The following is a 26,867-nucleotide window of genomic DNA, read 5'->3' on the forward strand; positions in this document are numbered from 1 at the left end:
TGAGCACCGGCGGTGTTAGTCTTCAGTATTTAGGGTTTCTCAGAGAGCCTGTTTGACTGGATTTGCCCCTTCAGTCAAAATGACAAGCTAGCAAGAAAGTTATCATGTTACACATATTTTCAAAGGGACAAAGGCGAAAACAAAGATTAGGTTAATTTAGTTCAGTTTCCAACATCATCACTAGATAAATGAACTTACATAACCCGCATTACAGCAGTCTCCGTCTTTGTTCAGCTGTGTCCAGTGAGTGAATGAGGCAGTCAGTCAGTAAATTTTTAACATCACATTGGCAATGCTACAGCTATGTCGTAACGAGAATAAGTTTAACGTTGCTAATTTAAGATAGCCAAGAAGAATCTTTTGAAGTCTGTTCAATTGTGAGTATGAAGTGGCCGAAGATGGAACCATTGATTCTGGCTCAAATCCGTGAAGGAAATGTTTATAACTAAGCACGTTTTCTCCTGTTAGTAGTATGTAACCCTGTTTGATTGGCACACAGTGCCAGCTGATGAATCTACACCCAGTACTTACAGTGGACGTCGACTTGTACGCCATGCTCTCCTGGTGGATGAATGCCATTATCTGCCGTACATCTGTACCAGCCCCCACTGGATCTAGTCACACGACTAATGGTGTAGATAGGACTGGGCCCGTCCTGCAGGCTGACATCTTTATGGTACCAAGAGAAGGAGGTTGGTGCAGGGTTAGCTCCCTTGACTGAACAGTTGAGAGCCACATTTGACTCGTTGATCCTGAACGTAAACCCGGAACATGGCGTCACGGCGTGTATTTCAACTGTAGGAGAATCTGCAATAACATTATACTTCTATATTAATGAGAAACAAATTGTCATATGCAAGTATGCGATTGCGCTGGGAAAGTACATCCAGGGCAAGGTGTGTATAGCATTTTAATGCAGTGTTACTAAGTAACAAATAGATGCACGTACGTTTATATGTACGTGAGGAAAGCAGGGAAGGATGTGAAGACGACAAACCAAGGGGAGACTATTCATATTCAAACAGAATACAAACGTGCAAAGCGCGATTTCCGTCGTTTACATCGACAGGCAAAGCGAAAACAACGAAAAGAACTATCTCGTGAACTCGAAATTACATCAGAAACTGAGATTAATACCTTCTTTAAATCTGTGCGTAAACATAGACGCCTGCGGTCAACGGTTGACCAATTAGTGTTTAACAATACCCAAGCGGACACACCAGAGGCCATTTGTAACCTGTGGGGTGCTTACTATGCTAACCTTGCCTTACCGCACCACGCCGAAATGTTTGGAGATGAAGTTAAAGCATCTGTTGATAAGAAACTAGCAGATATAATTTCACATGCTAATGATTCTAGTCATGCTGACGCTGTACTATATGCCGATATCCAGAGTTAAAACAACATCTGGTCAATCTAAATCGTAATAAATACCCCGGACCAGATCATGTAAACAATGAACACCTTATCTATGGAGGTGACGCGCTGGTCGAAAAGCTTTGCGTCTTATATAACGCAATTATGAAAGCTGTCTACTTTCCCAGTATCCTTAGATTGGGCATGATTGTTCCATTTACAAAGGAAAAGGTTCAAAATGCGACCCCAAAAACTACAGGGGTATCACCGGTACCTCCTGTATAGGAAAACTATTTGAAAAACTATTACTCTCACGTCTGCAATGTTATATAAGTCATATTAATCCTTATTTTCCAGACCCTCTCCAATTTGGATTTAGAAAAGAACATGGTGCCATTATGTTAACGTTCATGCTCAATGATTGCGTAACATATTATGTTGAGCGTGGCTCACAAGTCTTTTCAGCGTTTCTCGATAATGAGAAAACCTTTGATCGCGTTTGGCATAACGGTCTATTCCTAAAACTCTACAATTTGGGTATAACGGGAAGCATGTGGAATCTGCTATATCATAGCTACACCTGCAGCTCTTCTTTTGTAATGTACAACGGAAATAGCTCAGATACATTTGAAGTAAAACAAGGTGTAGGACAAGGTAGAGTCCTGTCTGCATGGTTCTTCCTTGTCTTTATTAATGATTTATTAACTGAACTAAGACGCAGTAACAATGGTATATGTGTATATGGTATAGACGTGCCATCAATCCTGTTAGCCGATGATACGACACTGTTACGCACCACCCCGTGTGGGCTGCAGAATTCACTTCACATTGTCTCGAATTATGCTTCCCGATGGCGCCTAACATACAATGCATCTAAAAGCACTGTTGTAGTTTTTCGGAAAGGAAAACAATCTTGTCCTGAGCTTTCATTCTCGTTTTGTGACGTCGCAATTAATACAAGTTCAGCAGTAGAATATGGTGGTGTTCTACTTTCATCAGATCTGTCTTGTAAAGACAGAGTTCTCGCTAACTGTCAAAAGGCCAGGCAAACTATATATTCCTTACGCTCACTGGGTCTTAACAACACTGATTTACATCCTGTTACATGTGTTAATATATGGAAAAGAATGATTTTACCTACAAGTTTCTATGGCTGTGAAACCATGCCTCCGCTATAAGGCAAAAACATTGATTTGCAGGAAAATACCCAACGATATTTTGCTAAATGTATTCAAGGGTTCAACAGACGTATGTCAACAGATTCTGTGTGTGCCAACCTATGTCTCTGGACAATGGTTGGGTACATTGATAAGTGTAGATTGCTATTTATAGGAAGATTATGTAACAACGCTTGTCATTCATCAACGAAAACGATGTTCTGTACATTCTTATCACTAACTGTTCACTTAGATATTAACTCACGCAGTATTTGCAAAACTTTGTTATGTACTGTACGGAAGTATAATCTATTGAAATATGTAGTAACTTTTGTCGAAACTGGTATTTTTCCGTCAAAGACAGCTTGGAGAAGAATAGTTGTAAGTTCTATCTTGTCTTATGAAGAAGCCCAATGGAAATTGAGACTCTCCATAAGAGAACATATGTCCAGATATGCTGTAATACACCAAACACTGAGTCTACATAGACTTTACACTCTAATGTATTTGTACCCAGACTATAAAGCACGTATACAACTTACTGTACTAGTCGGCTCTAAAGCCAAATTCTCAAAGGAATGTACGCTTTGTAATAAGTACTGCCATGACCATGATGCCCACCGTATTTTACATTGTGAATCTGTAATGAGCCAACGAAATCATTTTTATATGACACTACTTGACATACTGGATATAGATATATATGTATTCATTGAAATACTGGATGATGAAGATGCCCTTGTACTCTTTTGTGGTGCCACACTTCAGATCCCTGATCTTGACGAAACAGCATGGCAAACCATCACATTACACTTTTCAAACTATATCTATGCCTTAAAAGACTCTTTGATGTATACTTTCTAAACTACCACTCATGAAAATATCCATCTTCTATAAATATGTGTGCTTTGCTAATATCATATGTATATGTGTAGTTGACTGATATCATAAATGCTTAATCTTCGAATGTATTTTGGAGGAAATAAAGACATTCATTCATTCATTCATTCATATAAAACATGATGAGATTACCAAGTAATGATTCGATTCCTTGTTTTTGCCTTTATGTATCTAAATGGTATTAATCATGCATACAATGCATGATGAACTTGTTTGTATCTAGCACATGGATATACCCTGGTTTCGTTCTGTTAGCAGGACTGATGAGAAGGAAGTACTAGTCAGGTTCTGTATCTTACACAAATTATGTGTTACAGATTATTTTAGAGGTGGTGGTATGTGGTCCTGTGTGACGATGAGAGCTCTTAGATGGGTGACAGTGTTTGGCGGACAGACTCCTGGGAGTTTCTAGGATTTCAACCCTGCCTCACGACGAAGCAAACGTGACACATGTGGTCTCACCTTAGGCACCATGTTCATCAACTGCCTTTATTCACCCATTTGTGAATGGGTACCCGGTGGATAAGTCACATGACTGTTAACCTTCCGGCGCCTCAAGGCGGTTTGGGCTATCCCAGGTAATAATGTTAATAATGCGCTTTGCGATTCAACCGGTGCTTTATAAATAGCCATTATTACATTACTATCATTAATTCTAAGATGCTTCGGTGAAAGATCAAAGGTGCCGACAATACTTTATCAGACGATAATGTCGCATCCCGTTTCTTGGTTTGCAGTTGCATTACACATCTAACATCACCGTGGAAACATTACGTTTATGTTTTCCGACGGATACAATGTCTCATAGTTCGACTCTTACAGAGACACGGTAATGTTGGCAATGTTTACATTCCCACAATGCAATCGTGGAATGTCGCTTGACTTGTCAGCTTCCTCTGAATGTACTGATCTAAACTTTCGTTGGTAGTAGAAATGAGGCAGTCATATTGCCTTGTATGGTTTAAGAGAATCACGAATGTAATTAAAATGATCTAGAGAAGATATTTAACCCGAACATAAACCATCACCAAACTCTTCATCATTTGTTTTTCTAGTAACCCTTGTCTTAACGTAGGGGGCTGACACGTCAAAAGAACAGCGCGTTAGTTAGCCCTGTGCGAGGATTCTTAATTTAGGTCACAGACGCCGCCGTCTGTATTCTGCCATAGATTAATCGAAATTAGGTTTAGAAATTATTGAATACAGCATTTTAGAAAAGAAATACATTTCGTTCTACCACCATGTATAGTGTAATAAAGCACACTTTCACCCTGAACTATTACAACGTTAAAGCACTCGGACGCTTGTGTCAGGGGGAAAGTTTACTTTATTACACTATACATGGTGGTAGAGAGAACTGTATTTCTTAAATATTGTCACTTAACATACCACCACCTTTAATTAAGTATAACATAACACGCACATAACTTCACAAACACATTTTTACTCACATTGCACCTCCAGGGTTACAGACGCATGTGAGTGTTTCGTCTGTGGTCCTTCCGAGCAGGATGTGACCTTGTTGGTGGCTTTACAGACATATATTCCAGCGTCATCCTTATGTATGTCTCTCAGACGAAGAGTCCCATTCTCAGAGATCCTTCGACCTACAACTTTCTTTGTCCAGACTACTGACGTCACTTCCGGTATTGCGTCTGCTGTACATTGGAGTGTCAAGTCTTCGGATTCAGTGACGACTCTCTTAGTATCGCCAACATGCACAGTTGGTGGATCTGAAAAATGGATATGATGTGCAGAATATTTGTCACATTGCTCGCATGTGTGCCATATGTGCTGTATGTGTTGGTGAGTCTGGCTTATGGCGGGAATTGTGTTCGTATTGCACACTGGACAGAACATGTCGTGAAAAGGAGTTAAAATCAGGAGCCAGTAGAACACCATTAAATACGAAAATGCTTCACGTTTCCATGTCATGATCTGGAAATCATGGAGATCTGGAGTTAAACATGTGTTTTACAACATGGATGTCCAGTGGAGTCATTTGGAATGATACTCACAGCAGCTGTGCGACTACTTTTATGTAACTACTACTACTTCCACTACTAACAAACTACTACATATTGTGTGTGTGTGTGTGTGTGGGGGGGGGGGGGGGGGTGGAGGGGGGGTGGGGTGGGGGGGTGAGGGGTGGGGGTTACTTGCTGTTGCTATATCTATATAACCACTGAAAACAATTTGTCAGATTAATTGTTGTATATGTCTGTATGCCTGTTTGTGTGTTTATCTGTCTGTACGCTTCTGTATGTCTGTTTATCGATGTGCCTGTGTGTTTGTTTGTGTGTATACCCGTGTGTGTGCTTGTCGGTATGCCCGTAAGTGTGTTTAACATGACAATGTTCGGGTAATAGTACAGACCCACTGACATGTCTTGCCTCAGTGGATACACATTTTGCAGTACATAGTGTGGAACAAGAGGGACACAGTTGTCTTGTTAAGTCAGTTACTGAATCTACACCCAGTACTTACAGTGGACGTAGACTGTCACATCATCCTCTCCTGGCGGAGATATGCCATTATCTGCCGTACATCTGTACTGACCCCCAGTGGATCTATTCACACTATTGATGGTGTAGATCGGACTGGGCCCGTTCTGAAGGGTGGCATCTTCATGGTACCAAGTGAAGGAGGCTGGTGCAGGGTTAGCTCCCTTGACTGAACAGTTGAGAGCCACATTGGACTCGCTGACCAGGAACGTAAACCCGGAACATGGCGTCACTGTGTGTATTTCAACTGTTGGGGGATCTGGAATAACATTTCAATCAATATGAATCAGAAAACAAAATGTGATATGTCTCAGCACACTTGGAAAGTAGTACAGGACCTGGGGTGTACAATAAACGTTGGAGGATCTGCACGTATGTGTCACATTAGATAAAATATTTATATATTCCTGTATGCTGTTTGAAAGTGTATTTTTATAAATGTATAGATAATTTCAAAATTTGCCCTTTTTACACCCTCCGTGCAAAGTCCTCGTTATGCCAGGACTCAGACATCGAAAGTATCGAGGAATTTGACTTCAAGTGGCAGTATCTTTTTCAGTCACACAGCTGTTCGATCAAGGGTGACAAAATATGTATGCCAGTAGCATATCTACATTTACCTGATAAATCTAAATCTAAACTATGAGGCATTGATGTAAATAGGTGTGGATTAGCTGTATTGGAAGCATGCATGTTGTGGGGACTACTCATTGTGAATGGTCGAGGAGGACATCACATGACACGCCTGGTTCAGTCACATGTCAGTCACGTGAATCATAAGCAATGAATCTGGTTTAGTTGACTATATACTAGTAACAGCTAATTGTTTGCATTCTATAATAGATATCTCTCACTCAAAACCTGACTCTGGTGATCTTCCAGTTTCCTTTCATTTTACATGTTAATTAAATATAGTAGTATATACAATGGGGGTTTTAAAACACTTTCAAGAAAAGTCTCTACAAAGCCTTATTTACTAAATAAGGCTTTGGTTGGGTCCTTAGCTCTTGCTACTATTACCCCTACTACTTAACGTGTGTTGGAGGTAACACTGTGCCGTACGGTACGATCAATAATTCTTCTCTTACAAACCCCCTACCCGGCCCATCCCTCAAGTAGTACAAGTTAGGTTCGTCGGCTTTTATATCCACTTTATCTATGTTGTAAGTTTTGACTGACCATATAGGATCGGTGGCCCGCTTACGGCTATCACCCTCGTGTTCCCCCGGCTGGTATAGATACCTCACTAGGGCCCTATCTGGTATCTGTTTCTCCTTCCCACGCAATGGAGCGGCCAACTCTGCAACTATTGATTTTAGTTTGATAGCGTCTGCCGGTTTCTTACCGGTGAGACGGGTGACTTCATGGTTGATTGCCGACACCACCTTGGGTAACCTCGTGACCCATTCAGTCGATCGTTTTCCAGGGGTGACCATCTCCCTAGCATACTGATGGCCGAACAAGTGCTCAGCCAAAGTCCTATTAAATCTCTCAACTATGGCTTGGCTGCGATGGGCTCCGGCCGTGCAACGCCTGACCTTTGTATCGTGTTTGGCTAGCAGTTGTGACACGGCACCCATGAACTCCCGTCTGGGGTCAACTTGCAGCTCTGTTGGCCACGTCAGCGGGCTGCGTTTGTATATGCGTTCCAATCCTCTGGCTACCTGGGCCGAATCTTTCGTGGTCAAGGGTTCGGCTTCCTTGTAATGACTGGCTACGTCCACTACGGTTAAGGCATACTTGTACCTCTTGTCGTGGGGTAGGAACAGTAGGCCTGCCTGGTGAACGCTATTAGGTATGTTAATACCGAACCTCCTTCTAGGCACGTAGCGTGGTGCCGGCAAATAGATCTGCCACAGGGCTTGTTTTTCAAGCCACGCTTTGGCTTCCTCCGGGGGTACTCGCGGTATTTTAGTTAGCTTATCTACTGCGCTAGCTCCTTTCCAGTACCCACGCGGGCTGTAGTAAATAGCCTCAAATTTTTTCATGTCCATACGCGTATGTGTTTATCCCATCAATAGCTATCCAACGTTTCGTGTCCATAGGCGACAGGGACGTCTTGTTTATAGTCAGTCCGTATATCTTATGTCCATCACTTCTAAGTGTGTTCATTTTATGCCTAAAGGTACGGGTCTTGAACAGGGCTTCCTTGAATCTGGCGTGTTTGATGTGTTGTTTCACCACATACTTCTTAACCCCCTTAGCCTTCCGGATCTCACTATTGTCGGCTTTCAGTATGGAGTACATCTTAGGTCTCAAACCTATGTACTCGGCTATGGGCGTGCCAGCACACTCGTCCTTCATCTTACCTAGGACCTTTTTATTTACCGTACTGTGTATGGCATGGGTCTTAGGGTAGTCGCTGGTGTCGTATAAATCGAGGTGTTTTTTCATGTCCTCGTACACGTCCTCGGTTCGAATTTCTAACAGCAGGGAATCCGTGTCAGTGTACAGCACTTCACACCTGTCACCGTACTGTTTCTTGAGCTCGTTGTAGTAAAAGTCGTACATCAGGTGTTTGGATAAATCGAGGATGCTCATCCCCACGTAAACAGGCCGGTTGAATTTTATGTGGCTTTTCTTCATGTGTAGGGCAACCAGGTTGTCTGTGAATATCTTACTACGGTTGAATGCTGGACTGGCTATCAATCTCCTGAGCTTGTCTTCCTCACTCGACCGAACCAGCTTCACGGTCACGCGTTTCCTCAGGTTCTCCATAGTCTTACCAAACACCCAGTTGTTCATGAGCTTGTAGAGATTTTTCTCAAAGTCACTGGTGGCTTTTTTTCGTAGGTCTGTGTTCATTCTGATGTAGGGCTCCATCCATGGGCTCTGGTCGAACATGAGCACCCTGTGTATTTTGGTCAGCCTCATACCCAACGACAGGTACAGCTGTAGGTTGCGATAGTGAACGATGTACTTGGTCTTATTCATTAAGTTAGGAACGAGTTTTTCAACGTCTGTCACACGCCCACCTAACAAGTTATGTTGGTACTCAGACATCCAGTCTGGGTTAACCCTCATACGTTCGGGGGCCAGGGGGTAGCTGTTGTGCGATGTGTGTAATTCCTTGGTATACTCTAAGTCAACCTCGAGGATATAACCTTTGTTCGAATCTGGAAAACCCCCATAACATCAACGTGGGGTACCCATTCGAATCCCCCTGTAGGTAGATACTGGCTCATGGCCCAGCCGTACAGGTTGTTTGCGTCGAGGTAGAGAATGTGATTGGTTGGCTTGTTAGGATCGTAACCTTTCACGTATTGATTATTTGCTTTCGCGTATCGTTTGGATGCCATGGAAATCCCACCTCGCAAGCCTTTCTCAATGAATAGGTGCATGTCGTAATCTGTGAGCAATTCCAAATTAACTCCGGTCTTTTTAAGCAAGGCGTCCCACGACAGACCTGGGCTGGTGTAATACCATGCGGGGTCGAGTTTATACTGCTTGAAACACGTCCGCCTAAACGTCTCAAACACGTCGGCTAACAGCAGTACATCTGTCCTCAAGTACAGGTCGTGATAATCACCCAGGTTCTTACAACCCAGTTTATTCCATAGGTTAGTCGCGTGCGAGTAATCATCTCGTGAGACGGACGCCTCATTCAGCTTGCTATAAAAGCAGTCAATAGGGGGTAGTCTGGTCTCGGTGAACTTGACCCAACTATCCATGTACTCATAGGGGTACACACCCTTCCTCATAAGCAGGGGTCTAGTCTCGGCGTCTGTGTAAGTAGTATAGGGAATGGGGGTTTTAAAACACTTGCATTCATTACACACATTAACACTGAAATGTTCTGACTGAAGAAATTCATTCCGAATCGTACTGCATACTGACAGTTCAGCTTCCTGATTTACATTGCGTCCCATTTGTAGTTCGACGCACCATCTAACGTCACACCGCTATCAATGCTTACAGCATTGGTCTTGATTATATTAGTAGTATAGGGAATGGGGGTTTTAAAACACTTTCAAGAAAAGTCTCTACAAAGCCTTATTTACTAAATAAGGCTTTGGTTGGGCCCTTAGCTCTTGCTACTATTACCCCTACTACTTAACGTGTGTTGGAGGTAACACTGTGCCTATGTCACGTTTATATCGATGAAACAGTTTAACGTGAACCGCCTACGATCACTTTGGTGTTCGTAATAAAGGCTTGCTGGGCTTTTTGTATCCCCTGTTCTATGTACTTTTTTTTCTCGTCCTCGCTGATAGCAGACTTACGAGACTTGGATCGAATATTTTGTTTCATTCCGTTATATTTTGTGAGTTCAGAGATGATTGAACGAAACTCCTCTTCTGAGATCTTACTGTCAGAGAGTGCCGTGGAAATACGCTCACTCACTGTGTTGAGCTTTGCTTCGGCCAGAACCCTGATCTCGTCGTGTTTCAATGCCTTACGATGCAGTCTGCGTGATACTAACTTAAGCGCCAACCCTGCCAACCCTGCCACCCCAGCTGTTATTTCAATACCTAGCACTATAGGTGCAGCCACGATGGTAGCTAACAACCCAACACCTGCCGCCCCTAGTCCCATGCTGGTTGCCATAAGGGTAGTGTCAGCCCCGTCCACGATATTGAAAGCTCTATGGTACTTTTTACATAGTGCTTTCCGCGTGTCACGGTCTTGTTCTAGTTGGCGTTTCACATCACATAACTGCCTCAAGCGGAACCCATCTACGGTTTCCAGCGTCTTTGCTACTTCCTCTACGACTGGGTACAGGCCCATCCTATAATATATATTTTGAAAGATATTAATTGGGTTTCAGTTAAAAGGCTATCAATGAATTTGAAGCCTACAAGGGATAGATCATTACCAATGATAATAGGTGAGAGGCTAATAGACTTTTCTGTTGTAATAAAAACCCCACTGAGGCTTATTAAACGTTTTATAGAACTCGTGGGGGTATTCCGTTGTATAACAATACGACAATATTGGTCTAAGTGTTCGGTATACCAGTGTATTACCAACCCGGGTAAAATTTGGCGTCCTTTCGAGGAGTTTACCTGGTCAAAATACGTAAAGACGACTTCTATGATGAGTGTGTAGGGGGAGGATATTCTATCAAGAGATCCCGGGATTAAATAATTACTGCTAAATGTTAATTTATTATCTAATCCAGAACTTAACCCATTTGTTTCGGTATACAAAAGTATCGGAGATCCTAAGTGATTCTCCGGAATGAAATCCCCGGGCCAGATACCGTTGTTCCTAATCTTAGAGATCTGCCACGTATCTGCGTCTATTGTGATATAAGGTGAGGTGAGTGTTAAGTTGATCAGCCATTTGGGCTCTTTTAAATCTGATAACGACACCCGTCTGTACACGTTGTCTTTGAAGTGCAGGATATATAAGGTGTCTTCCTCACCAGGCTGATCGAATCCCTCCGTATCTCCTAGGTCGTTAAGCGTAGTGTTGGGACGATGACTGGTCATTATTATACTATTACGATATAATTTCCAACTGGTTTTCTGATAATAATTCATGGGTGAACTTCATACCCATGAAGTGTATGTTGTCAGGCAGGAAGATCTTGGTTAGTGATATCTTGTTTTCCACGATCACGTTGACCCCCTGCAGACTGGTGTTGGAGCCGACACTCACCCGCACGTAAACGTTGCAAACTTGATACTGGTGTCGTTTCCCCCACCCGAGTTTGATCCCCTTCACGATCTCGACATCATTCCCCGATGGTTCCCCTAGGTAGACTTTGATGATCAGTGTTGAGTTTGCTGGTAGACTCTCTAGTATACTGACCACGCCTTCGAATTCAGACACCAACTGCAATGTCACGTTTTGTATGGCCGGTTTACTCGATAGTATGTGGGCTGCCATAGTTTCAAGTGGGCTGACGACTACGCTACGTCTCTGAGTTGGGACGTAAGCCACGAGCAGGGTTCCATTGTTCACGACTTTGTTTAGGTGGTTGTCTTTGTTATCCGTGAATACGTAGGGGGAGCCGAGCCTAATATTGAGAAACCAGTCGTTATCGGGTAACAACACCCACTTGTCATCTTCGGTGAAGACGAGCATATATGGCTTGTTTCGGGCGACGGTAGTGCTCTCAACATCGTCTAAGTCGAACAGTTTACCCCCGAACGATGGGTATATTATCCAGTTATTACCGGTGTTGACAAGGGCGTACTTAGTGTTGATTTTTGCTCTTGTGGTATCTACTATATCACTTAGGGTTCCACCGGAGGGGACTTCAACGCGTTTGTAAATGTTGTTTTTCAGTTGCAAGGCGTACGATTTACCATCTACTCCGGGAGCGTCGAAACCGCGCGTGTCTCCGAGGTCGGAGATCCCGATATTGACGCATTTTTTCACTCCGGGCCATTGTGCGCTGGTCATTTTACATGAAGCGTTAAGCTGAGGTATCCTATATTTACAGGATTATGATTCATATCTAACACCGATATTATCAGCTCAGGTATGTTGCCCTGGGTTAATCTCTTATACTGCCGTGGTGAAAACGACTCGGTTCTACCGTCGTTGTATTTCTCAGTTTTCACCGGCACTGCTCTCAGTGTAGTGGAAGGGTGACCTCCTTGAATGTTGTACGTTGTGCTCACCTGACCGAGATGAATGTACAGCTCTCGGTACGGTACTAGATCGGGTAACTTCATGCCTGTGACGGTTGTTGTTGGTTTTATCTCGTCAGGAGACATACCGAGTATCCTCGCTAATGGTCGGCCGAGCCTCAAGGAGGTTCTTCCGTTGTTGATTAACACCACTGTACCGTTTGAGTCGTTCATCTTGAGTTCGGCTCCCAGGGGTTTGAAGACCTCGTCGTTTAGAGACCACACGCTGTAGTAGCCGTCAGTTATCTGGCTGCGAGTTCCACTGACGAACAGCTTATTGTTGCTGGCGTTGATGTTAGTCCATTGCGGTAGGTAGGTGATATCGCAGAGTGCGACTTCGAGTTGGCCTGACGTGTTATCGATCGCGTGCGTCAGCTGAACGGCCTCACCGCTCGTTATTCCTGGAAGTGTTATGTACATATTATAATATATAAATTATATATTATAATATGGACTTAGCACACTTGAAAATCGTGGTGGTAGGTAGTATGGGGTTTAAAACAACCTTTATTAATATCTTTGAAAACTATATCGTGACCGTTAATAACGCGCAGGCGGTGGTAAACTGGAATCAAAACCCAATGCAGTTTTGGCAGAACCAACTCAACTTTGCTGTGAGGTGTGCGACGACAGGGTCGGGTGTGACACTAGACTACGGTATAGACGAACTGAGTAAGGCAGTCATTTTGTTTCATATTTATTATCAAACGAGACGAATATTGAAGGAAATAAGTGCTCCTCTTCCCCAAGATAAAGCGTGGAGTATGACGAATAACCCCTATGATAAACGCGCTTATGAACGTGTTTGTGGGGAGTTTGAGATTCCAACGAATAAAGACTTTCGCCTTCCTGGTGTGAACCATGGTCTCGGTATAGTTCTCGTGTACTTCTACAGGTCCGGAACATATATGGCCGGTTCTGCAGATGGTACATACAACCCAAACCGTCATACATTTACAGGCCCCACAACGAATGAAAAGATCCATGTCAGCTGTATAAAGCAAACCAATCCTGATGCAGCCACAGCCTGGACTAAAATGATCTCAAAAACATCGAAAGAATTCACTCGTGCTGGTACAATACGCTTGAACGACTCGATTCGAACGTACGTGTGGGCGCTGTTGGGTGCGCAGTCGATGACGCGTTCCAACATCCTCGGTAAGGGAACTGCTTACGACGCTCAGAAACAGTTCGTTGCCAACGTTGAGGATGCTATCAATTCTCCAGTTGATCTCCCGCGGGCCATCGACCGTTACCAGCCAGTTTAGCTAGGCCTTCCCCGAGTTTTTTTATCCAGTCTTTAACCCCACCGCCGCCGGCAGGTGTGGGGGGTGTGGGGGGAACTCCCACAGTACCCCCTGTCAGTGACACCACCAGGGTTGATATGATGAAACCCAATGCAGTCAGTATGCTGGCGATGGTGATCCCTTGCTCCCGGAACAATATCCGAATCCTGTCTGCTAACGTGGTGTCTCAGTGGAGGACTTGATTGATGGTTTCCCGCACACGGTTGGTCTGGGATCTAAGCTTTTCTTTGTAGCCGGAGTCTCCAACCAGGTCTGCCTTTCATCTTCCAAATTACGTATTCGTTCCTCGATGGTGGCTTTCATAGACTCGTCCTCAGTTTCACCGAGTTTTTCCTTTTCATAGGCGATGTGGTCGTCTATCTCACTCATTTTGGCCGTGCTTTTCCAGAGCTGACCACGAATGGTTTGCATCAACAGGTCCAACACATTCAGTTCCCGAAAGGTAATTTCGAGACCCGGGAAGGGCTTGTTCTTGTAGTCGGCCAACACCTTTTCAATATCATAAGTCATGTTTTGATCCGATGTGGCGCCCCTGATGCCTTCCAGACTTTGAACTAACTTCGGAGGATACTGCTTAGGTCGCGCGCCACCGTAATCTATGAAGCCTAGTTCATCGCGGACAAAGTTACTCCCATGTCGACTGCTCAGTGTTGATAAAGCAAGCGGTTCTCTCGTGCGTTTATGCACGAGATTGATCTCCGGGTGAGCCTTCAAACGCAGCGTGCCATTGCTATCGAGGGTAAACCTGGAATAGTTCCTTCCCAACGGCTTGAGTTTGGATTTATTTTCAACTGCGTTGTAATAATCGTCGACGGCGCCCTCCATGAGTGAGCCACCTTGCGAGAATGAGGTCTCCTGGTCATCATTGAATGCCTGGGCACTATCGTCCCACATATCATCCATAGGTATGTCTTCATCCATTATTTAGTATTAAAAATATATTTCATTTATATATAACAATGTACGGCAGAAAATTAGATCCTTTCAGAAGATTGAGAGAGCCATTAGGAGCCAGAGCCGTGCGCCAGTCGGTGACCATCACCAACAATCCCAGCAAGATAGACCAGAGTCAAACTCTGCTGGTTAGATTTCCAGACCTTGGTGAGAATGACCTCATTGTACCAGGCACTGTTCGACTGGCGTTCAATATCACGTTGACCTCCGACAACGACAAACGCGAGCTAGTGCGGAACGTGGGTCTAGCTATCATCAAGAAAACGACCGTCAAGATCAGCGGTAACGAGGTGCTGAGTATCGACGACAGTGACGTGTTTCACTGCTACGGGGATCTCTGGAAAAGCGAGGGAGAACGAGTCAATGATGTGTACCAGGGCATCAGCAAATCAACCCGGTCGCGCATAGGGTATGCCTTCACGCCAGACCAGCTAGACAAGCTATCGGACGGTGAAAAGGCCATCGCTCGAGCATACGGGAATCGATTCTGCGTGCCGCTCGACTTCGAGTTGCTCACGGGACACGCGCCGTTTTACCAGGCCTCGCTGGGTGATAGGCTCGAATACGAGCTCACGTTTAACGACTATAGCAAAGTAGTGCGTACGCCGAACGGTGATGAGGCCAGTTATGCCATAGACAACATCTCTCTGGAGTTCGACATGGTCACTAGCCCGGAGCTGGCCAGGCAGGTTCGAAGCCAGTACTCTGGGAAGATGGCTATCCTGTACGATCGCGTACTGAGGCATAGATCAGTCGTGCGAGATAAGAGCGACACTGTGTGGAATATCAACCTGAACGTGCCGGCGCGATCGATGAAAGGTATCCTGGTCGTCCCCGTGGAGGATTACGAGCCATTCCGGAGGGACAGCGAGAAGTTTTTCAACCCCGAGATTGAAAAGGTGGAAGTGACCATCGAGGGCGTGCCCAACCAGCTGTTCAGTCATGGTATGAGACCACACCAGCAGTGGGATGAGATAAAAAAGCTACCAATGGGGGATTACATAACAAAGGACCTGGACCTCGGCTCCGTGCAGATCGGTGAATACCTGACCACCAAGTACGCCCTATGGTTGGACATGCGATCCACGGATGATGATAAACTGCACGGTAGCGGGCGCCGTATAGATAACGGCAGCGAAGGGATAACCATCCATTACTAAGAAGGCTCAACCCGCTGGTAAGTTGAAATTATATCTGTACGTTATTATGGACGCGCAACTTAATATAGACAATGGGAGATTCGTGCAAGCCATCTATTGACCTCCCCACTGACCCACACTGCGCCATAGTGTGCGGGCAGACTGGTTGTGGGAAGACCGTTTTCGTGTTGGATATGTTGGAGGGTTACTACAAGGATGTGTTCGATAACATCGTTATCATGTGCCCTACTCTGAGCATGAATAAAACGTACGAGCAACCTTGGGTGATGACGGACCCCGACGTACACAAAATCGACCCTGGAACACGCCTGCAGGACTGGTTGAAAGCTCTTCACGAGAAATTTAAAGGGGAACCGACGCTGTTCATACTGGACGACTGCAGCGCTAATCGCGAGATAACAAAAAAGAGAGACATGCTATCGTACCTGGCCTTCTCCGGCCGGCATGCAAATCACAGCGTCTGGGTGCTAACGCAGAAGTTCAACTCGGTGTTGAAAGACCTCAGGGAGCAGACGTGATGGGTGGCCTTATTTCACTGCAAGGACAGGGATTCGTTCGAGGAGTGTTTGAGAGAGAACGATGTGATGAGCAAATTAGAATGTAAACGGGTGAAGAAACAGCTCGCTGAAACTAAACACACTAAGATCGTGCTCAAGACCGACCAACCAGTAGCATATAGGGTGTGCTAAAGCTAAGCAAAGCTAAGCAAAGCTAAGCTAAAGCTAAGCTAAAGCTAAACTAAAGCTAAGCTAAAGCTAAGCAAAGCTAAGCTAAAGCTAAGCAAATGCTAAGTATAGCTATGATATTTGAAGTGTTTGTCGTGTGCAACTTAACCTTCATTTCTCTGTGTTTTGTCTGCATCGGGTATTATATAGTTAAAACTAAATCTTACTTGTTATATTATAAGATGGAGTGTGAGGAATTGCTCGAACAATTGTCTGGGGATGATGACAAGCGAGAGAAACTGGTGGCGTTGGCTGTTGGCGGCAAAGCCAAACATTACTTTGGAGACTACACTCCGGATAAAATTCACAAAATGTCAGCCGAAGAAATCGATAAGCTGTACGCTAGATACGAGTCCCGGCTCGGAGCAGAAATGACAAAGACAATAGGATCGGCTATGACTCAGATATACACCGGTATTGTGTCATACTTCCTTCCCATTCCACCAGAGTGCCGACTTTACCTGTGGGAAGACCTCGAGAAAGACCCTTTTATCGAACACGCCGTGAGCTCTATCAGCTGCGAGCTGTACCACAAATATGGCATGTTGTTGGCTCCAGTGACGGCGGCGATTATCACGGCAAAGCATTGTCAATTTGAGAGAAAAAATAATAATAATAGTATAGATGGATACTGCTCCCGAGGTGAGGGAAGTGACCAGGGAACCAGTGGGGGAAACCCCTCCCGAGGTGACGGTGGGGGAAGTGACACAGGAACCAATGAGGGAACCCCCAACAGTAACCAGGCAGAAGAATCCTAAGAGAGTAGCTGCCGGTAAAAAACGGTGGTGTAACCAACATAAAATTATCAACCCCCGACTGTTGTTGGCTGTAGGTGCTGCCGTGGTTATAACATGGTTATACGTGGGAGTACCCTCCCACAGTGAGGTGGTACCCCCCAACAGTGAGGTGGTATCCCCCACTGTCGACCCGCATATCATGTTATAATTTAAATGTTTTTATATATACATAATGTCTGAGGGGAAAACGTTCGTCAACGACGCATACCACGCCACAGTGGTCGCCAGTCTAGCCGTAGGGTACGCTCGGTTGACTAAAATGGTGCTTAAACAACCAACTATCAAGCTAGATTTCAACCTGCAGGATATGGGTATGCTCATAATGAACCTTGGTATGGCGATGGCCACAAAAGACATCCTAGTAAAACAAGGGATAATACCTGATAATATAATGAAATAAATATAGGATGGCCACGATAGCTATGATGGTCGGTGGGGCGTTAGTGAATGCCCTGGCATTTCCGGGAGTAATTTCCTCTTCTCGAAACTACGAGATGACCACGCGGCTGAAATACAGGAAGAAAGGAAGCGGCACGATCTCGCTACTGAGAACTTACAAAAGGCACAGGCCGAGTACGCTAAAAAACGCCTCCAGAGGATCGATTTTATTAACGAACAACTCCAGCGTGAAAACCATGCCGTTCAAACATTCAACGATGTCGATGAAGCAATGAAAGAATACTACCTACTAACTGGTAAATGATTGGAACCGCTCAATAAACCCACACTCGCTCAGTACTACACACCATCCAAGGGACAAATGAATCGTGAACTGGGCTTCATAGTGTTGGGTATAGCAGCTACTGCCTTGGTTGCGAAGCAATTAAATTAAATGCCTATATAAGTAAACATGAGACCAGCTCCATACCGATGCGAATACATACTTATGGGGAAGACCGAGGCCTGTGGTAGGAAATGCAGGAATCAGGGGTTCTGTTGTTTCCATATGGGAAGTCCTAACTACACGTGTTCTGTGTGTGGTATCGGGGTTAAAGGGCACTACTGTCTATGTAAAGCTCACGGAGCGAACGTAGTCAGACATCAACTCATCTACGAGAATAAAAAGGGCTACATAAAAGAACGTAGGCGACTGCTCAAGATAGACTCCAAACTCAATACCAAATAAATGTTTTACTCATATACAGGAATACATGCACAAGGAACACTATATCCAACAGTGCGTGAAACAGCCACATATTTTTTATCAAGGGTTACCTCCCTTTACTGTGAACCAATTAGACATTGGTTATGTTAGGTGTAAACACTATGACTACTGTACGCGAGCTTAAGCGGGTCGCAAAACAGAGAGGTGTGATCGGGTATTCTCGAATGCGGAAGTCATTGCTGAGATTACTAGGTTTAGAAGCCCCTACGGTAAAACAATTAAAAGCTCAAGCAAAACAGCTTGGATACACGGGTTATTCAAACCTGGGGAGAGCCGGGTTAACCGCATTGTTATCACATGCCCCCGTAGCAAAACCTCCCACTGTAAAACAACTGAAAGCCGAGGCACACGATTTGGGTTTAGGCGGGTATTCCCGTATGAGAAAACCACAGCTTGTAGAATTATTACGACAGAATAGAGCTATTGACCTACAGTTCGTGCGCACTGAGCGCGCTGTAGGCAACTATTTGAGAGGTTGGCGCATGCACGTTGATATTACAGATATCAAGCCTCTGATAGCTGATAAGGTCAACCAGAAACTAAATAACCTAGGAAGTATCAAGTTTCAGATCACAGTGAAAATGTCGCTCGATAAGCAGGATGAATATGTTCAGCCTTACTTCCGAGGTAAACAAGAGGTCGTCACACATACAGAGACCATTGACGCATCAATCGATACCAGTTTTCAGCAGATACGAGAATACCTAGAACGCTACACACACTTGGGCTCCGGGTGGGCTGTAGATAAAATCGATAATGTCTATCTAGACATAGCTAACTACGTGCCATTCAGAGGCGGGTCATACCTAGCCTTGCCCCCCTACTATAGGAACAAACATGCCATAGTAAACGTTAAGAATAGAGGAAACGATTGCCTGAGGTTAGCTATCAGGTCAGCCTTATTTCCAGCTGACACTAATCCGAACAGGTCTTCTAATTATCCTCAGGAAGATGGGCTCAACTGGGATGGTATAGATGAACCCACCCCCATATCCCAGATCACTAAAGTAGAAAAACAGAATAATCTGGCTATAAATGTCTTTGGGCACGAAGGTAACACAACAATAGTACACAGGGTCAGCGAAGTGAAGGATCGCCAAGTTATCAATATATTCATGATCCAGCGAGGTGACAAGTATCACTACACATGGATAAAACACTTTAGCAGGCTGTTGTATGACCAATCGGCACACAGAGAAAAGACCCACTTCTGTGAACGATGCCTACATGGCTTCACACGAGCTGATTTATTAGAATCCCACCGGGATGATTGTCAAGGTGTGGGGCAGACGGCCATAGGAGTCGACATGCCTAAGGAAGGTGATAATATCCTAAAATTCAGTAACCACAAGAACCAAATGTCTGTGCCTTATATCATATACGCCGACTTCGAAGCCTTGGTCACCCACAAAACACAAGAGCATAAAGCCTGTGGGTTTGGATACATTGTCGTCCGTTGTGACGGGGAAACGAAAGCCCCGGTAGTGTATAGGGGCCCTGACGCGGCTGAAAGGTTTCTAAAGTGTTTGCAGGAGGAAGAAAAAATTATTAGGAATGCATTGTATAGAATCGCTCCCATGCGTATGACCCGAGTCGACAGGCTAGCTCACGCTAGTAGCACTAACTGTCACGTGTGTGACTCACCACTTAACGGTGATTCGGTGAGAGATCACTGCCACATAACTGGTAAGTATAGAGGCGCCGCTCACAGCGCGTGCAACCTCAAGCTTAAAATCAACCCTAAGACAATAAACATCTTTCACAACTTGATAGGGTACGACTCACACTTGATCATGCAGGCCATCGCGAAAATCGATGGTAATATAACGTGCATCCCCAACAACATGGAGAGATACATCTCCTTCAGCTTAAACGGACTTAGGTTCATTGACTCGTTTCAGTTCCTCCTGTCGTCACTCACAGTCTGGTCAAGGCCAACAATACCTTCCCTATCACCGATCGATACACAGTAGTATATACAATGGGGGTTTTAAAACACTTTCAAGAAAAGTCTCTACAAAGCCTTATTTACTAAATAAGGCTTTGGTTGGGTCCTTAGCTCTTGCTACTATTACCCCTACTACTTAACGTGTGTTGGAGGTAACACTGTGCCGTACGGTACGATCAATAATTCTTCTCTTACAAACCCCCTACCCGGCCCATCCCTCAAGTAGTACAAGTTAGGTTCGTCGGCTTTTATATCCACTTTATCTATGTTGTAAGTTTTGACTGACCATATAGGATCGGTGGCCCGCTTACGGCTATCACCCTCGTGTTCCCCCGGCTGGTATAGATACCTCACTAGGGCCCTATCTGGTATCTGTTTCTCCTTCCCACGCAATGGAGCGGCCGACGCTGCAACTATTGATTTTAGTTTCATAGCGTCTGCCGCTTTCTTACCGGTGAGACGGGTGACTTCATGGTTGATTGCCGACACCACCTTGGGTAACCTCGTGACCCATTCAGTCGATCGTTTTCCAGGGGTGACCATCTCCCTAGCATACTGATGGCCAAACAAGCGCTCAGCCAAAGTCCTATTAAATCTCTCAACTATGGCTTGGCTGCGATGGGCTCCGGCCGTGCCACGCCTGACCTTTGTATCGTGTTTGGCTAGCAGTTATGACACGGCACCCATGAACTCCCGTCCGGGGTCAACTTGCAGCTCTGTTGGCCACGTCAGCGGACTGCGTTTGTATATGCGTTCCAATCCTCTGGCTACCTGGGCCGAATCTTTCGTGGTCAAGGGTTCGGCTTCCTTGTAACGACTGGCTACGTCCACTACGGTTAAGGCATACTTGTACCTCTTGTCGTGGGGTAGGAACAGTAGGTCTGCCTGGTGAACGCTATTAGGTATGTTAATACCGAACCTCCTTCTAGGCACGTAGCGTGGTGCCGGCAAATAGATCTGCCACAGGGCTTGTTTTTCAAGCCACGCTTTGGCTTCCTCCGGGGGTACTCGCGCTATTTTAGCTAGCTTATCTACTGCGCTAGCTCCTTTCCAGTACCCACGCGGGCTGTAGTAAATAGCCTCAAATTTTTTCATGTCCATACGCGTATGTGTTTATCCCATCAATAGCTATCCAACGTTTCGTGTCCATAGGCGACAGGGACGTCTTGTTTATAGTCAGTCCGTATATCTTATGTCCATCACTTCTAAGTGTGTTCATTTTATGCCTAAAGGTACGGGTCTTGAACAGGGCTTCCTTGAATCTGGCGTGTTTGATGTGTTGTTTCACCACATACTTCTTAACCCCCTTAGCCTTCCGGATCTCACTATTGTCGGCTTTCAGTATGGAGTACATCTTAGGTCTCAAACCTATGTACTCGGCTATGGGCGTGCCAGCACACTCGTCCTTCATCTTACCTAGGACCTTTTTATTTACCGTACTGTGTATGGCATGGGTCTTAGGGTAGTCGCTGGTGTCGTATAAATCGAGGTGTTTTTTCATGTCCTCGTACACGTCCTCGGTTCGAATCTCCATCAGCAGGGAATCCGTGTCAGTGTACAGCACTTCACACCTGTCACCGTACTGTTTCTTGAGCTCGTTGTAGTAAAAGTCGTACATCAGGTGTTTGGATAAATCGAGGATGCTCATCCCCACGTAAACAGGCCGGTTGAATTTTATGTGGCTTTTCTTCATGTGTAGGGCAACCAGGTTGTCTGTGAATATCTTACTACGGTTGAATGCCGGACTGGCTATCAATCTCCTGAGCTTGTCTTCCTCACTCGACCGAACCAGCTTCACGGTCAATCGTTTCCTCAGGTTCTCCATAGTCTTACCAAACACCCAGTTGTTCATGAGCTTGTAGAGATTTTTCTCAAAATCACTGGTGGCTTTTTTTCGTAGGTCTGTGTTCATTCTGATGTAGGGCTCCATCCATGGGCTCTGGTCGAACATGAGCACCCTGTGTATTTTGGTCAGCCTCATACCCAACGACAGGTACAGCTGTAGGTTGCGATAGTGAACGATGTACTTGGTCTTATTCATTAAGTTAGGCACGAGTTTTTCAACGTCTGTCACACGCCCACCTAACAAGTTATGTTGGTACTCAGACATCCAGTCTGGGTTAACCCTCATACGTTCGGGGGCCAGGGGGTAGCTGTTGTGCGATGTGTGTAATTCCTTGGTATACTCTAAGTCAACCTCGAGGATATAACCTTTGTTTGAATCTGGTGCAACCCCCATAACATCAACGTGGGGTACCCATTCGAATCCCCCTGTAGGTAGATACTGGCTCATGGCCCAGCCGTACAGGTTGTTTGCGTCGAGGTAGAGAATGTGATTGGTTGGCTTGTTAGGATCGTAACCTTTCACGTATTGATTATTTGCTTTCGCGTATCGTTTGGATGCCATGGAAATCCCACCTCGCAAGCCTTTCTCAATGAATAGGTGCATGTCGTAATCTGTGAGCAATTCCAAATTAACTCCGGTCTTTTTAAGCAAGGCGTCCCACGACAGACCTGGGCTGGTGTAATACCATGCGAGGTCGAGTTTATACTGCTTGAAACACGTCCGCCTAAACGTCTCAAACACGTCGGCTAACAGCAGTACATCTGTCCTCAAGTACAGGTCGTGATAATCACCCAGGTTCTTACAACCCAGTTTATTCCATACGTTAGTCGCGTGCGAGTAATCATCTCGTGAGACGGACGCCTCATTCAGCTTGCTATAAAAGCAGTCAATAGGGGGTAGTCTGGTCTCGGTGAACTTGACCCAACTATCCATGTACTCATAGGGGTACACACCCTTCCTCATAAGCAGGGGTCTAGTCTCGGCGTCTGTGTATCGATCGGTGATAGGGAAGGTATTGTTGGCCTTGACCAGACTGTCGAGTGACGACAGGAGGAACTGAAACGAGTCAATGAACCTAAGTCCGTTTAAGCTGAAGGAGATGTATCTCTCCATGTTGTTGGGGATGTTTATTGTCTTAGGGTTGATTTTAAGCTTGAGGTTGCACGCGCTGTGAGCGGCGCCTCTATACTTACCAGTTATGTGGCAGTGATCTCTCACCGAATCACCGTTAAGTGGTGAGTCACACACGTGACAGTTAGTGCTACTAGCGTAAGCTAGCCTGTCGACTCGGGTCATACGCATGGGAGCGATTCTATACAATGCATTCCTAATAATTTTTTCTTCCTCCTGCAAACACTTTAGAAACCTTTCAGCCGCGTCAGGGCCCCTATACACTACCGGAGCTTTCGTTTCCCCGTCACAACGGACGACAATGTATCCAAACCCACAGGCTTTATGCTCTTGTGTTTTGTGGGTAAAGCTACCACTGGGGGCCTCGCCGGCAACACAACTGGGGGAATCCCGCACAACTAAGGCTTCGAAATCCCGTATATGATATAAGGCACAGACATTTGGTTCTTGTGGTTACTGAATTTTAGGATATTATCACCTTCCTTAGGCATGTCGACTCGTATGGCCGTCTGCCCCACACCTTGACAATCATCCCGGTGGGATTCTAATAAATCAGCTCGTGTGAAGCCATGTAGGCATCGTTCACAGAAGTGGGTCTTTTCTCTGTGTGCCGATTGGTCATACAACAGCCTGCTAAAGTGTTTTATCCATGTGTAGTGATACTTGTCACCTCGCTGGATCATGAATATATTGATAACTTGGCGATCCTTCACCGGGCTGACCCTGTGTACTATTGTTGTGTTACCTTCGTGCCCAAAGACATTTATAGCCAGATTATTCTGTTTTTCTACTTTAGTGATCTGGGATATGGGGGTGGGTTCATCTATACCATCCCAGTTGAGCCCATCATCCTGAGGATAATTAGAAGACCTGTTCGGATTAGTGTCAGCTGGAAATAAGGCTGACCTGATAGCTAACCTCAGGCAATCGTTTCCTCTATTCTTAACGTTTACTATGGCATGTTTGTTCCTATAGTAGGGGGGCAAGGCTAGGTATGACCCGCCTCTGAATGGCACGTAGTTAGCTATGTCTAGATAGACATTATCGATTTTATCTACAGCCCACCCGGAGCCCAAGTGTGTGTAGCGTTCTAGGTATTCTCGTATCTGCTGAAAACTGGTATCGATTGATGCGTCAATGGTCTCTGTATGTGTGACGACCTCTTGTTTACCTCGGAAGTAAGGCTGAACATACTCAGTGGTCCCTGTGGGCCCCCAACCTGCTTATCGAGCGACATTTTCACTGTGATCTGAAACTTGAGCAATTCCTAGGTTATTTAGTTCCTGGTTGACCTTATCAGCTATCAGAGGCTTGATATCTGTAATGTCTATGTTTCTATCAACGTGCATGCGCCAACCTCTCAAATAGTTGCCTACAGCGCGCTCAGTGCGCACGAACTGTAGGTCAATAGCTCTATTCTGTCGTAATAATTCTACAAGTTGTGGTTTTCTCATACGGGAATACCCGCCTAAACCCAAATCGTGTGCCTCGGCTTTCAGTTGTTTTACAGTGGGAGGTTTTGCTACGGGGGCATGTGATAACAATTCGACTAACCCGGCTCTCCCCAGGTTTGAATAACCCGTGTATCCAAGCTGTTTTGCTTGAGCTTTTAATTGTTTTACCGTAGGAGGGGCTTCTAAACCTAGTAATCTCAACAATGCTGACTTCCGCATTCAAGAATTCCCAATCACACCTCTCTGTTTTGCGACCCGCTTAAGCTCGCGTACAGTAGTCATAGTGTTTACACCTAACATAACCAATGTCTAATTGGTTCACAGTAAAGGGAGGTAACCCTTGATAAAAAATATGTGGCTGTTGGATATAGTGTTCCTTGTGTATGTATATGAGTAAACATTTATTTGGAGTCTATCTTGAGCAGTCGCCTACGTTCTTTTATGAAGTCCTTTTTATTCTCGTAGATGAGTTGATGTCTGACTACGTTCGCTCCGTGAGCTTTACATAGACAGTAGTGTCCTTTAACCCCGATACCACACACAGAACACGTGTAGTTAGGACTTCCCATATGGAAACAACAGAACCCCTGATTCCTGCATTTCCTACCACAGGCTTCGGTCTTCCCCATAAGTATGTATTCGCATCGGTATGGAGCTGGTCTCATGTTTACTTATATAGGTATTTAATTTAATTGCTTCGCAACCAAGGCAGTAGCTGCTATACCCAACACTATGAAGCCCAGTTCACGATTCATTTGTCCCTTGGATGGTGTGTAGTACTGAGCGAGTGTGGGTTTATTGAGCGGTTCCAATCGTTTACCAGTTAGTAGGTAGTATTCTTTCATTGCTTCATCGACATCGTTGAATGTTTGAACGGCATGGTTTTCACGCTGGAGTTGTTCGTTAATAAAATCGATCCTCTGGAGGCGTTTTTTAGCGTACTCGGCCTGTGCCTTTTGTAAGTTCTCAGTAGCGAGATCGTGCCGCTTCCTTTCTTCCTGTATTTCAGCCGCGTGGTCATCTCGTAGTTTCAAGAAGAGGAAATTACTCCCGGAAAATGCCAGGGCATTCACTAACGCCCCACCGACCATCATAGCTATCGTGGCCATCCTATATTTATTTCATTATATTATCAGGTATTATCCCTTGTTTTACTAGGATGTCTTTTGTGGCCATCGCCATACCAAGGTTCATTATGAGCATACCCATATCCTGCAGGTTGAAATCTAGCTTGATAGTTGGTTGTTTAAGCAACATTTTAGTCAACCGAGCGTACCCTACGGCTAGACTGGCGACCACTGTGGCGTGGTATGCGTCGTTGACGAACGTTTTCCCCTCAGACATTATGTATATATAAAAATATTTTAAATTATAACATGATATGCGGGTCGACAGTGGGGGTTACCTCACTGTTGGGGGGTACCACCTCACTGTGGGAGGGTACTCCCACGTATAACCATGTTATAACCACGGCAGCACCTACAGCCAACAACAGTCGGGGGTTGATAGTTTTATGTTGGTTACACCACCGTTTTTTACCGGCAGCTACTCTCTTAGGATTCTTCTGCCTGGTTACTGTTGGGGGTTCCTGTATCACCTCGGGAGGGGTTTCCCTCACCTCGGGAGGGGTTTCCCTCACTGTGGGGGGTATCACCTCGGGAGCAGCATCCATCTATACTATTATTATTATTTTTTCTCTCAAATTGACAATGCTTTGCCGTGATAATCGCCGCCGTCACTGGAGCCAACAACATACCATATTTGTGGTACAGCTCGCAGCTGATAGAGCTCACGGCGTGTTCGATAAAAGGGTCTTTCTCGAGGTCTTCCCACAGGTAAAGTCGGCGCTCTGGTGGAATGGGAAGGAAGTATGACACAA

General features: G+C 45.1%; 1 protein-coding gene across 1 annotated transcript in view; it reads right to left on the minus strand.

Annotated features, from left to right (window-relative positions):
• Positions 1–531: 531 nt before the first annotated feature.
• Positions 532–26,867, minus strand: part of LOC137270012 (B-cell receptor CD22-like) — a gene marked incomplete at its 3' end in the record, with an annotated part of 60,560 nt that continues 34,224 nt past the window's right edge. Inside the window, exons 2-4 of the mRNA XM_067803826.1 lie at positions 5,901–6,176; positions 4,865–5,146; positions 532–807 (exon numbers count right to left, since the gene is read on the minus strand). Of these exons, the coding sequence (XP_067659927.1) occupies positions 532–807; positions 4,865–5,146; positions 5,901–6,176 (834 nt within the window). The remainder of the gene's footprint in view (positions 808–4,864; positions 5,147–5,900; positions 6,177–26,867) is intronic.

Source organism: Haliotis asinina, unplaced genomic scaffold (assembly GCF_037392515.1).
Source record: "Haliotis asinina isolate JCU_RB_2024 unplaced genomic scaffold, JCU_Hal_asi_v2 scaffold_26, whole genome shotgun sequence".
NCBI classification, from domain to species: Eukaryota; Metazoa; Mollusca; class Gastropoda; order Lepetellida; family Haliotidae; genus Haliotis; species Haliotis asinina.